Source organism: Cryptosporidium andersoni (assembly GCF_001865355.1).
Source record: "Cryptosporidium andersoni isolate 30847 chromosome Unknown contig_3, whole genome shotgun sequence".
Taxonomy (NCBI): Eukaryota; Apicomplexa; class Conoidasida; order Eucoccidiorida; family Cryptosporidiidae; genus Cryptosporidium; species Cryptosporidium andersoni.
The window spans coordinates 42,575-55,798 of record NW_027122885.1 but is presented as its reverse complement, the minus strand read 5'-3'; the positions used below and the strand labels follow the sequence as shown (position 1 = coordinate 55,798).

Sequence of the window (13,224 nt, the reverse complement as noted above, 5' to 3'; positions counted from 1 at the left end):
TACAACTACTACTACAACTACTCCTTCAACAAAAACAACTACTACTATACCCTCAACAACTACAACTACTATCCCTTCAACAATTATTACTACCACTTCAACGACCACTACTACTATCACTTCAACAAAAACTACTACTTCAATAACTACAACTTATAATACTTCAATTATAATTAATAGTACTTCATTAATTACTAATAATATACCTAAAAGAGAGTTCAGTGAGATTACTGTTGTTGTAGCAAATAATCAAACAAATCTATTAGAATCTAATGAATATCCTAATCCAATAAATAACTCCAGTACTGTTTTAATAAATACTTTACATTCTATTGAAAGTGATTTAGGAATTCAAAACTACTTAATTATGGATTTACCTAATAAAAATGGTTCATTTGCAACCCTAAAAATTCCTAATAATATGACTGATATAATAAATGAAAAAGTTAGTACCTTATCTTTTGGATTACCAATATTCACGCTACCTGGTATATATACCTATGAAATATCTGATTATATATATGAAAATCCTCATAAAGTTCAGATTGTAGGGATTGCAATGCTATTTCATAATATATCATTCTGTAATATTCCAAAATATGAAGCCACTATCCTAGCTTTAAAAATTTTATCAACAGTTCACAGATTAATGGACTGTATTCCACATATTATCCAGCTAACAAACTTTCCCCCATCATCAATAGAGCAGCAGTTTTACTGCAATCAGAGTATTCTACAAATTCATATTAGGTAAGTTTTAATATATATACATATATCCATGTAATATATAATACCTAGTATTTTCACTTTTTTCCATATACTTAGATTATATACACGTAATGTTAAAACAAGCCTTGAAAATATTCAAGAAGAATTATTAAATACCGAATATATGTTAAATAATGTAATGTTTCGACCTCTAATTCTAATGAATACGGTGAATATTGTAGATTTACCAATTGTATTAATAAAAGAGGTCAATAAACAATTAACTCTACAAGAAATTTCAATAAATGGAAGAAATAAAAATTCAACCTGTATTTCATATGAAAATACTCAATATTTTGATTTGGTGATATATAATAGATCATATGAAGTTGATGTAAGTTCTATTTTTATTTGTGAATTTTCAATAAATTAAACATTTTGTGTAATTTTTTTTTTAGTATGAAAATGGTTTTATGGATTTTAATGATAAAATATTAAAAGTAATTTCAAGCAAGGAATATATACCTCTATATTTTTTACCAAGACCAATATCTAATACAAACAAATTTGGAGAATCTGTATTTATGAGATATCCCTCAAATGAAAATAGTGATAGTTTAATACAAAAAATTTATCAGAATTTTGGAGAAAATTGTTTATTGATACCTTGTTTATTTTTAAATGAAAGATCAAATAATACATTAATCATTGAAAATTCATTAAAGAATACAACAGATATATTAAATGAAGTAGAAGTACCACCAAAAAATTTTACTTTAATTTTTGAGTTTCCAGATCATGATTATTGCGTGGATGTAAGTTATATAAAATTTCCTTGTTCTATATAATATATTATTGAGTTATTTTCAAAATTTTATTAAAAATATTAACTTCATATTTAATTAATTTGTTATTTTTATATAGGTATCTCAAGATTTCAGGAAATTTGCTCAATCATTAAAAAATTCCATATCAGTTTCTCTTTCTATAAAACCTAGTGATGTAAGGATTTTACCTACACCAATACCAATGAATATAACAACTGCAGAATCTTGTACAAAAATTACACCTATTGTACATACTGGGACTATTGCATTTGTAGAGTAAGTTTAAATTATTCATTTATATATTAAATATAACCAAAGATAATATATTTTTAAAAATATTATATTTTAGAATATTAACTAATGATATATATGGTTCTATTGATAAATTAAATAGACCTTATCATAAACGTTATAAAAATCCCCTTGGAACATTATTTGGAAGATTTAATATTTTTGTTAATCCTAAAGAATTAATACAATTACCATATACTAAAGATTTTAATATTGCTTCAACTAGTTTATCATCAATGATATTTGCATCAAATCATCAAATAATACCCATAACATTATTAATTCCCCAAAAGGATGAAGTAGAAGAAGATAAAATAATCCCAAAATATATTCTAATCTTACTAAAATCAATTCGTGAAATATCTCTGGTACCAATCGTTATTAATTACAAATCTATATATATTGTCACATTAGGGTAAGTAATTACAAATTTATTAAACACATTAAAATACTTTTTTTTTTTAGATCTCCAATTAATATGGTAAAATATATAATTCGATTAATACAATCTCAAAATTTAGATTTACAAATACTAACAAATCCAATATTTATGTTACAAAAACCCAAAGTAAAACTTGATCGAGGTTTCATACCTGAAAACTTACCATCTGTTGGTTCAACAGGTCCTATTGAAAATATAGAACAAAACAATAAAAATATTACTGCAAATATTACTGAACCAACACCAGATATATTAAATATTACAAAATCTCAAGAATTAGAACAATTATATGAAATCCAAAAAGAAGTGAATGAGATGGAGATGTAAGTTAAAAATATTCATTATTAAAAAAAAAATATTTAATCCACTTTTTTTTTCCCCCTACTTGTATTACTTTTAGTGAATCTAATAATACATTTAAAGCTTCATCAGCAAAAAGTCTCTGTGGTAATTTCATATATATATTTATTACTATCTTGGTTGTAAATTTAAGTGTTAATTTGATTATTTAAAATAATAAATCCACTTCTAAATGAATTAAATATTATAAGGACTATACGAAATTTCTAATAAAAAAGGTGTAATAAAGTTCAATTTATCTTACAATATTTATTGCAATAATCAATATATTTAAAGTTTCTAATATTTTAAACAGAAACAATTAGTCTATTATTTCTAAATGACTCATAAGAAGTGTAAGCTATGTTTATTTATTATAGCAAAAAATGAAATTATAGTCAATTTAATACAACTTCATCTATTGGATTTTTATCTATTGGTTTTTCAGCCACTAAATTTGACACTTGTGTATTTGTTTTATCAATACTTTCATTCATTTCATTTTCAGAAACTTGAATTTGTTTTGCATCTTTACTTAAAGCTTCCAAAAATTCTTTCTTTGAAAATGAATTTAATCCTTGGAATCCTAACTTATCTAGTACAATATCAATTTCTTCTGCAGACATATGATCACCAAATTGTTCCAGCAATAAATGAAGTCTCTTTCTTGAAATCTCAGTAGAATCAGATTCAATACCTTTACTTAAATCTTCACTTGTATATTTATCATTAGATATTTCTTTATATACCATTAATGCATTCTCTAAACTTATTTTAGAATCTCCATATTTATCTACTATTTTTAATATTTGACTCTCTGTTGGTGCTAATCCTAATGTATGTAAATACTTCTTCAATTGATTTATATCACACTTATTATCAGAATTTGCAACCTTTTCAAATTCTATTTCATATATAGTAGGCTCTCTTTTAGCTATTGGTTGTTCTTTAATAATTTCTAGTACATTATCAGTTGATTTATTACTAGATATCTCTATCTCTACCTCTACCTCTGAATATTCTTCTTTATTATCTTCTTCAATATCAACCAGTACTACTAATTCACCATAATTCCAATTTTCTACATGTAAATTATCATAGTGTATTCTCAAATTCTTAATAGCCTGGTTTATTATTTCCATCTTTATTAATAAACACTTCTAACTCTTTTTCTTCTAATATCATTTATAAACATATTTGGAGTCATGCACGCCTCAAATATAAACGTCTGACTAGTCACTATTCTACAAGTAAATAGATACGTCTAAGTATGTCTATACGTGTGTACACTTATCAAGTATCTATTTTATTTATAAATTTATTTTCTTAATATTAGCTAAATAAAAATAATCTTATTATAATTTATTTGTTTAATATTTAATAATTCAAAGTAATAGTTCAATTTTCCCCCATTTTTTCCCTCTTTTTTTTCTCTATTTTTCTTCTCTTTCTTCTTCTATTTCTAATAGTATATCTGAGACCTGTACCAAGTTCATGGCGCCAATTGCTACTTAATTGCACCACTTTTGTATAAATTTAGATTCAAAACTTTATTACTACTACATGTTACCTATATAAAGTTAAGATTTATAAAAAATATAATAATATATTAATTTTTATCATTTTTAATTTACCTCTTTTTTTTTTTTATCGTTTTTTTATTAATAATAAAAAAGTTGTAATTTTATATCTACTTTTTAAAAAAATAGATCTAATTATAAATTATTTATAATTCTAAAAAACAATAAAATATTTATTTTACTTTATAATAGTCAAATTATCATTAATATTTATTATTCTAATAATTTTATTTGGCGGCTATATCACACAATTTAAGATGCACCCTAAGATGACGACATAAACAGAACATGCAAGAAAGGTGAAAATTACATATAATACTACAGATAGATCACTAATACCTCCAAATAATCCCTATTATAAAGTTTTTTAATATATAGATTTTATTTTTATAATATTTTCAATGTTTGATATTCGATACTTTTCTATTTGTATATTAGTTTTAACAATCGTTTATAATGCAAATGGAGCTAAACTAGATACTTTAATGAGACAAAAATACTATATTAATAGTATTGGTAATCAATTATATATGAAACATGATTCAGATGAATTAAATTCAGAATTTGATACTACAAATACCTTATCAAATTCAGCAGATATACTCTATGATAGTAAGTTGGATATCCTACTTTATATATTTACTCTTATTAATTTGATTTAAATATAAATTTAATAATTTAGACAAAACTGGACTTCCAATATTTTATAATCATGAGCCATCAAAATACATAACTGCACCAACTACTTGGCTTGGTGATAGGGATTCATCAAATGAATCTGTTAAGCAAGGTTTAAGTACTGGTTGGATTGTTCTCTATGTTTGTATAGCTATAGCATGTATTTTTATAATAACAGTAATAATTATTACGGTTATTAGACATATTAGAATAAGAAGATTAGCAGAATCAAGAAGATCGCATAATATAAATAAGAATAAAGAAGTTTTAAAATCAAAGACTCAAACTACCCAAGTTACCCAAGCCATTTTAACCTGATAGTGAATTATATTCACTATGATTTCTAAATTATTTACTTATTTGTATTCAATATAAAGTTTATTTGAATTAAAAACATTCCTATTTAATAATAAGAATCTATATGAATAGTAATACTGTAATAGTTTTAGTTAAGTTACTTAATATTACTTAAGGAGGAAAATAGTTCTAGTAGATTACCGCCATCTAAAAATAAACCGTTTTGTCTTAGACAAATCATTTTGAAGAGCACACAATAATTAATATTAAGTTGTAAATTCTTTAAGAAAAAGTTTTTGTTATAATTAAGAAAACTTTTTTTTTATTGATTAAAAATATAATGCACATAGTACAGCAAACAATGAATAATGAAGATACAGATCCTACACCAGTATCTAATCAACCAATATTTAGATCTCATGTAAATTCCTTAAATATTAGTAATAATATTAAACAAGCTAAAAAGTCTACAATTAATATTAGACAAGGACTTTCTACTCTTATTTTAGAAGCTTTATTTGGTAAAAAGGTAGAAGAGACAATAAAACCTGGAAGTACAGCTGAATTGATATATAATATACAAAGGATTATACGATTTCTATGTGTTCTATTTTCATTATTAGTTATTTTATTTATAATGGCCTCAAAAATTAGTATAAATAATTCAAATAAACATTTTTTACCTGCAGGATCATTAGGAAGAAATGTGAAATTTGATATATTAATGGATAAAGAAGAACAAAAAATATCCAAAATAGGAAAGATAGATGTAAATTCTATTGATAATCCAGAATATTGGGCAGATAATAATGATAAAGATTTATGGATTGATGAAGATGATGACTTCTATGATATGGATATTTTTAGTTCAGAAGATGAGATTATAGATTTTGAAGATAGGATAAAACAAAATATAGAAATAAACGAAAAAGATAAGAATATAGATATTAGTACTATTTCTAATATTAATTCTCAAGGAATCTTACCAGTTAGAAAATTAAGATCTAAAGGTATAGAGATGTATATACCAAGTATATTAACATTATATGGACATGTTAATAATTCTGGACCTCAAGTTAATGGTAATTATCATTTACAAATGGTTGAAAAGATTACAAAATCAAATAATAAGATTTCTAAAGATTCAAATAATGAATTAACTCCATTAATACATCATGGAAGATCAGTTTATAAAAAATCTGGAAATAATGGAGAACCTGATATATTTTTATTATTTGATGGTAAACATGAATTTTGGGTTTTAAAGACAGCATTAGATGAAGATATAAAACCTATTGCATTTTTTCCTGATCACTCATTAATACCTGTTAGACATATTGGTCCATATGGAGCACATTCTAATTCTTCATGGATATTTAGAGATAATAATGGTGTATATAAAGATAAAAGTGTTCGTATTGTTGAAGATACTTCAATTAATAATAATAAGAAACGTGTGCACATTACAAAAGCTACCCATAAGTGGCATGAAGGACATAATAAGAATTCATCAATTTCTGATAATCATAAATATGAGAAACAAGTACATAAAACAAACAAATATTTTGATCCATATACTTAAAATAGTTGATATTTATTTTAATAATTATTATTAAGATATAATGGATTATTAATAGGTAGGATAGATTTAGGATTATTAATAGTAGTAGTAGTAGCAGGTAATTATTTTTTTTTTTTTATAACTAATGTAAAACAAAGAGATTAACAATGGTATCAATATTAGCGGTAATTATAGGAAATATAAAGTTTCTTTAACATATTGAAAGTTTAAAATTGAGATTTATAATGAGTTCTGACAGTGAAGAAACATGGTAAGCTATTATATATTGTTTTTAAAGATTTAATATATAAAATTATTTTATAATATTAATGTTTTTAAAGGTATTCAGTAGAAGATTTAACTTCTTTAGCTGATATATATTTAAATAAAATATTGATATATATACCAATAGAAAGTTTATCTATATCAAGTATTAGTAGATTAAGATCATGGGAATATATAGATAATTTGAAATTACCATTAATGGAATTAAAGTATATTTTACAAAATCCTTTATCTTTAATGAAAGTATGTTACTATATTTTTATTTTTTATTTCTTATATTTATTGTAAAAAAAATTAATTGATATATATTTAGAAATTTTCTAAAGTTATTATAAAACAATTTGATATGACTAGATTATCAGATTCACTTGATTTGATAGCTTCAAATAAAAATATTTTAATTAAGATTCAACATATAGAGATAAGATTGGATACAAACTTAGATAATCAAGAATCATTTGAAGATTTATTTAAATCTTTTATTATTTTACTAAATAATTATACAAATTTAAAAGATGATATAAAGATTCTAACTATAAAAGATAATTCAATATCTTTGATATCTATATTAAGGATTATTTATGATTACTTCCCAAATATTTCAAGAATAGAATTACAAGACTGTGAAATTTACAACTTTAAAAGTTATAGTATGAATAAAATAATTCTTAATTCAGTACAAGAATTAAGTTGTATTCGTTGTGATCCTATTATTATTGAACATTTGCCAAATTTAAAGGTAAGTATTTATAAGTAGAGTTATTTATTTTTATTTACTCTACTCAAATAATAATATTAATTTAGAATATATGAATATATATAATAATATTTATAGATTGTAGATTATGAACCAAGTATACCTATAGAATTAACTTCTTTGAATGTTTTTGAAAGTAAAATAACTCCAAAAGTACAAGTATTTAATTTAAGAATACCTAAAAAATTATCTGATATTTTTTGTTTACAGACATTTTTTGAAAATTTTCCTCAGATAGACAATTTAGTAGAATTTAAAATAAAAGGTAATTGGTTATCTGGTAAACAAAAAAAAAGTTTTACTATACATTGTAATAATAGTACTAGATTGCAAAGTAATCTAGATATTTTGAAATTAAATATCAAGTTTCCAAGGTTAAAGAAGTTGGTTTTAGAATCTCTATATATTTCTTTGGAAATTCTGGATATATTTTCATCTATGTATAGGTATTTATTTAATGAAGCTAAAAATAATATGATAGATTACTGTATATATTTTGAAGATGGTCAATCAAATATAAAGAGTTATAATATAAGACGTTATAAACTTTCTTCAATAGAAGAGGAATCAAATATTCTTTTAAGAAATACACAAGATCTATATATTAATGATAAATGTAATAATTTTGGGAAGACTAATATTAATTTTTCTAATGAAATGATTAATATTTATGATAATAATGGACCAAGTATTAATTTATGTGATTCTAATTTAGATTCATCATATTCATCTTCAATTAATATGCAACCTTATTTAGGAATTAATATGTGGATAATAGATTCAATTTCAGAAGATTCCTGGCCATTTGAGAATGAGAGAAAATTAATAAATCAAGGGAAATTTGAAATCCTTACACTTGATAATCAATTAAAAGAGATACAGGATGAGAGTATATCTGATATTTTTAATTTAGTAATACCTATATCACTTATACCCAATATAGTGGATCCACTTAAAACAATTTTTATTGTATCACCTACAAAATTAATATTATCACTTGGATATGATAATCTATTTTATTCAGGTTATATTTTGAATATTATGTGGTATTATCAAACAAGTTTAACAGATGTTTCAATTCTTCCTTGTTATCTTCCATTAGACTACTTTTTAAAGCTATCATTATTTCGGATAAAATCTCTTAAAGTTACTCTTTTACAGGATAAGGACCTTAAGAAGGATCACTTAATAAATTTGTGTCAATGGATTGAAACTCATAGAAGTAATTTAACCAATTTACATATCAGAATTACTGGGACAAGTTCTAAATGGGTTCCTAAGCCTACAGATATAGATCGAATTATAACTTTGTGGAATAAAATGTGTCCTAAAGCTAAAGGACAAATTGAGTTTCAATGTTGCTATACAGAACATATCTTTAAAAATATGAATCCTTCTATTTACTATATGGATAGTTTAGAAGATTCAGACTAAAAATTATAATCTAATCATTTAATATTAGAATTTTAAGTATTGCAATAACTTTTTTTTTTTTTTTCTTTTTAATGTAGTTTATACTTTCATTTATTTGGAAACTTTATTGGTATTTTGATAAATAATTAATGTTAAATTTACAGTATTATATTAAATTAAATCCAATGTAATATTAATATAATTAAAATTAAAATGAGAATCACAATAAAGTATAAAGTACATTTCTTGAAAAAAAAGTATTAAATTTTAGGTATATAGTCATTTTTTAAAATAATGAGATCAAATTATAATTTAGGATAAACAAAATATTAATTTCAACTAAAACGAACAAATCTAATGGAATATAAATATATTCTATTATCCAAAATTTCTCAATATTATTAAACACGGCTACATCTTCAGTACTTTAAACACAACACATTATTGTAAAGTCTTACTTTGAACAATAAAATAGCATTATAAATAGTTAAAAATTAAATATTACCAATATTATTCAAGTAGATGGTGGGAGAATATTAGATAATTGAATATCAGCTAGAAAGTTTGCAGTATTTGAAGGATCTTCAGTTTCTTGTTTAATAGTCCAATATAATCTTTCAAATTGACTCTTTTCTGTATGACCTGCTATATCCAAATTATTATTTTGTAGAAATAGATCACTACTGGATGTTTTCAGAAATATTGATTCAACTAGATCTATTCCATAAATAAAATTCTTTCTAATAACCTTTTCTACTTGAGCTGTATAATATCTACTCATCATTCCTGCTCTACAAATTAATATTTGATAGTTTGTTACAGTATTTATTAGAATTTCATGTTTCTTTTGAATTTCCCTAATTTTGGATAGTTCTGTCTCAATTAAATTAAAATATTTTTGGCTTTTAGGATGACTTACCCAACAATGTGTCTGTTCCCGATTTTTGAGATATCTAATCATGCCTAGTTTATATTTATTCCATATAGGTCTTCTAGTTTGCTCAGGTTGAATATCTGGAGGTTCTTTCCAAACTATATTAGGATACCTAGCTTTTATTAAATGCATCATCATTTCCTTAAATTCAGGATTTTCCTTATAAGGAGCCCAAATTAAAGAAAAACCATCTTTACCTTCCATAAAAGGATACAAAAGTGGAATTTGCGATGCTCTTCCTCTCGAAGATCTTCTATTTTGCTTAGAATTTGTACAATTTTTTGTCCAATCAAAGAGAATATGATAAATATTATTTAAAGGTTCCATTAATATATTGTATTCGTTATATAGTGATTGTATTTTCTGATGATAATAGTTGAAAATTTTTATAGCTATGTCAAGACTTATCTTTTTTATTCTAACTTCGTTTCTTTTTACTTTCCGAAACTTTACTTTAGAATAAAATCTCGAATGAAAGGATTTTCTAACAGCATTAGCATAATTTATAGCTGCTTCTATATTATATAGATAAAGTTTTGATGACTTAAAAAAGGGGATACTTTCGATTTCATCAGAAGAATCTTTTTTTAATCCAATATTATGGCTTAAATTCACATTTTCATTCCGTCTCATTATTACTTCATCACGTTCACGTACAAATTCTCTAATATTTTCAATATATCTAAATACTAACAAGTTCCTATGAAGTTCAATTATATTATTAATAAACTTTGTTTCATTAAATTGAGTATAATTATGATTAGAATTATCATCATTAAATTGTATGCTCTCTATCTCTGTATTCTCATTTATTGAACTTTGTATATTTGACTGATTAATAAATTCTACAGTTGGGGAAACACTATATTCAATCTCTTTAAGAGATGGATATTCAACATATGCATCAGTATCTGGATTAGAGACTTCACTAGCGGAATTAGGAAAATTAATTCTAGCATCACCATATATTCTCCAAGACGCTTCGGGAGTATTATCTATTTCTATACTCCTCCAGAAATCCTTTAAAGTAGTTGCATTATAAAATCCAGAATAAATACCCTCCCATAATGAAGTTTTAAGTAAATCTGGCATAAAATCAAATAAATTAATTTTATGAATAATCGAATTAGGAGCATCAAGATGAGACAAAAAGTGACGAAATTTAATATTTGGATACCTTCTCAAAGCTTGTACAATTTCATATTGTTGAAAAGTACTAACTCCAGAATATCTATTAAAATACCATCCAATACCTTCAAACATACTTACTGTAGTTGGAATCCTCATTGAAGGAAAATGTTCATGGCTAATATAAGAAGTCGAAACTATATCTATAACAATATCTTTATCAGTTTTCGCTCTTCCACTTTGAAAACACCTATGTATTGCATTTCTAATGTCAAGAAGTCTAGATAAACCTCCATCACCAAATATACCTAAACCAGGCAAATCTGCTGGAGGAAAAAACCCTGGGTATGATGATCCTGTACGAATAATAGAGGGTAACAATCCAATTGGTATCTCTTCATTAAAAAAATATGGTAATGTTAAGTTGTAATTATAAGCTACTGCACTCCAGTATTTTTCCTTGTATCTAGGTCTATTCTGGGTTAAGTGACGCATAAACAATAACATTGGATAAGAAGAGCATAAATAACCTTTTATACGAGTCCCATTCTTTATAAGTCTAAATAACCACTTTGGTATATTCTTAAATATTGTACCTTTACAATTATGAACATTTTTATATGAAAAATTTTCCCATACAGAAGCTGATTCAGTAGAAGTATGAACTTCTTGACCTTGCATGTAAAATTGACTCCAATAAGTATTCAAACTACCAATTGATACACCAGAAAATACATCCCATCTCAATTTTCTACTATGATATCGATATAATAAACTTAAACCGTGAATTAAACCTGCTGAAAATGATCCTCTAGCTCCTCCACCACTTGTAGATAAAATATAACATTTAGAAGGTGAAGCATCCTGATATGGTTTCTCAAAAGTAGGATTTAAATTAAATAGAGAGTCTGTAATTGTTGTGGAAGATGATACAGAAGAAAAAGATGATGTAGATGGTGGAGTTAATGGGGTAGAGTATATCTTCTTCCCATCTTGATTTGTCAGATTCATATCTTTTATATTATTCATTGTTTCTTTTTCTATATTTTCACTAACATTATCTATTTCATCATCTTCTAATAAAGGATATTTTGCAAGTATTTCATCTAATTCATCATCTTTCTTAGATTCAGATTGATTAGATTCATCGACATGTGGAATAAGGAAATTGCTCTCTTCAAGTTGATAAGTAAAATTACCATTATATTCATTATTACCTTTAATACCATATATTCTTTCAGCTAAACAATCTGATGGATTTATATACCATAATACAACATATGCAACAACAAGGTTTGCAAGTGCCTTCTGACTAAGTATTGTCTTCAAAAGTGTCCTAATTGCTATAAATAAAGGCCAGGCACACCTATTCACAAATGCCGTTACAGGAGCACATTGATGAACTTCCTTATTCATTATTTCCTTAATTTCAAATCCCAAGGTATTTTCTATTACCAAATATTGTACTTCCAAATAATAGTATATTATATACTCCTATCTATATAGAAAGTCAACCAATATATTGATGAAGTTTAAAAATCTTCCTAATGAAATATCATCCAATACTGATAAACTAGAAAATAAACTTCCCCATGATAAGTTTTTATATTGTCCATATATAACCGCCTATGATGCCTTAATAGTATCGTCACAGGGAAAGTATATTAGGAAAAAATATTTTAATAAAATAATATAGTAGAATATGATATCACTGAAATTTGATCTATATTATTTGGTTAAATTTAAGATATGATTTTTTGAGATCTAGCTAAAATAGGTGTAATATTTAGAATACTTATAGCTCGAATTAAAATAATTGCACTGGAATTTGTATACTCATTCTATAATTTACTAGATATTGTGATTCAATTATTTAGATATTATAAATAGATGGGGTTAAATATGAAAAAAACTAAAAGTAATTTCTAGGTAACTACTATTTATTTAGGATGTATCACGCTTAAAGACAACATGATGCACTATT

The 13,224-nt window shown here is 24.5% G+C and overlaps 6 protein-coding genes across 6 annotated transcripts; 4 read left to right on the top strand and 2 right to left on the bottom strand.

Moving 5' to 3' along the window:
* Window positions 1-367: 367 nt before the first annotated feature.
* On the top strand, window positions 368-2,780 carry cand_008760 (uncharacterized protein; the record flags this gene model as incomplete). Its single annotated transcript, XM_067211116.1, has 7 exons — window positions 368-750; window positions 826-1,102; window positions 1,167-1,523; window positions 1,633-1,811; window positions 1,885-2,241; window positions 2,292-2,591; window positions 2,669-2,780. The coding sequence occupies 7 exons, from the start codon at window positions 368-370 to the stop codon at window positions 2,778-2,780; spliced, it is 1,965 nt and encodes a 654-aa protein (XP_067067240.1).
* Window positions 2,781-3,005: 225 nt separating this feature from the next.
* On the bottom strand, window positions 3,006-3,749 carry cand_017600 (uncharacterized protein; the record flags this gene model as incomplete). Its single annotated transcript, XM_067211994.1, has 1 exon — window positions 3,006-3,749. The coding sequence occupies one exon, from the start codon at window positions 3,747-3,749 to the stop codon at window positions 3,006-3,008; it is 744 nt and encodes a 247-aa protein (XP_067067261.1).
* An 839-nt stretch (window positions 3,750-4,588) lies between these two features.
* Window positions 4,589-5,183, top strand: cand_017590 (uncharacterized protein; the record flags this gene model as incomplete). The annotated part of the gene is made up of 2 exons (XM_067211993.1): window positions 4,589-4,799; window positions 4,870-5,183. 2 exons carry the CDS (start codon window positions 4,589-4,591, stop codon window positions 5,181-5,183), a joined length of 525 nt encoding a protein of 174 aa, XP_067067260.1.
* A 319-nt stretch (window positions 5,184-5,502) lies between these two features.
* On the top strand, window positions 5,503-6,744 carry cand_017580 (uncharacterized protein; the record flags this gene model as incomplete). The annotated part of the gene is made up of 1 exon (XM_067211992.1): window positions 5,503-6,744. The coding sequence occupies one exon, from the start codon at window positions 5,503-5,505 to the stop codon at window positions 6,742-6,744; it is 1,242 nt and encodes a 413-aa protein (XP_067067259.1).
* Window positions 6,745-6,968: 224 nt separating this feature from the next.
* Window positions 6,969-9,199, top strand: cand_017570 (uncharacterized protein; the record flags this gene model as incomplete). The annotated part of the gene is made up of 4 exons (XM_067211991.1): window positions 6,969-6,994; window positions 7,065-7,251; window positions 7,322-7,747; window positions 7,844-9,199. 4 exons carry the CDS (start codon window positions 6,969-6,971, stop codon window positions 9,197-9,199), a joined length of 1,995 nt encoding a protein of 664 aa, XP_067067258.1.
* A 493-nt stretch (window positions 9,200-9,692) lies between these two features.
* cand_017560 (patatin-like phospholipase family protein) lies at window positions 9,693-12,656 on the bottom strand (the record flags this gene model as incomplete). The annotated part of the gene is made up of 1 exon (XM_067211990.1): window positions 9,693-12,656. The coding sequence occupies one exon, from the start codon at window positions 12,654-12,656 to the stop codon at window positions 9,693-9,695; it is 2,964 nt and encodes a 987-aa protein (XP_067067257.1).
* Window positions 12,657-13,224: the final 568 nt, after the last annotated feature.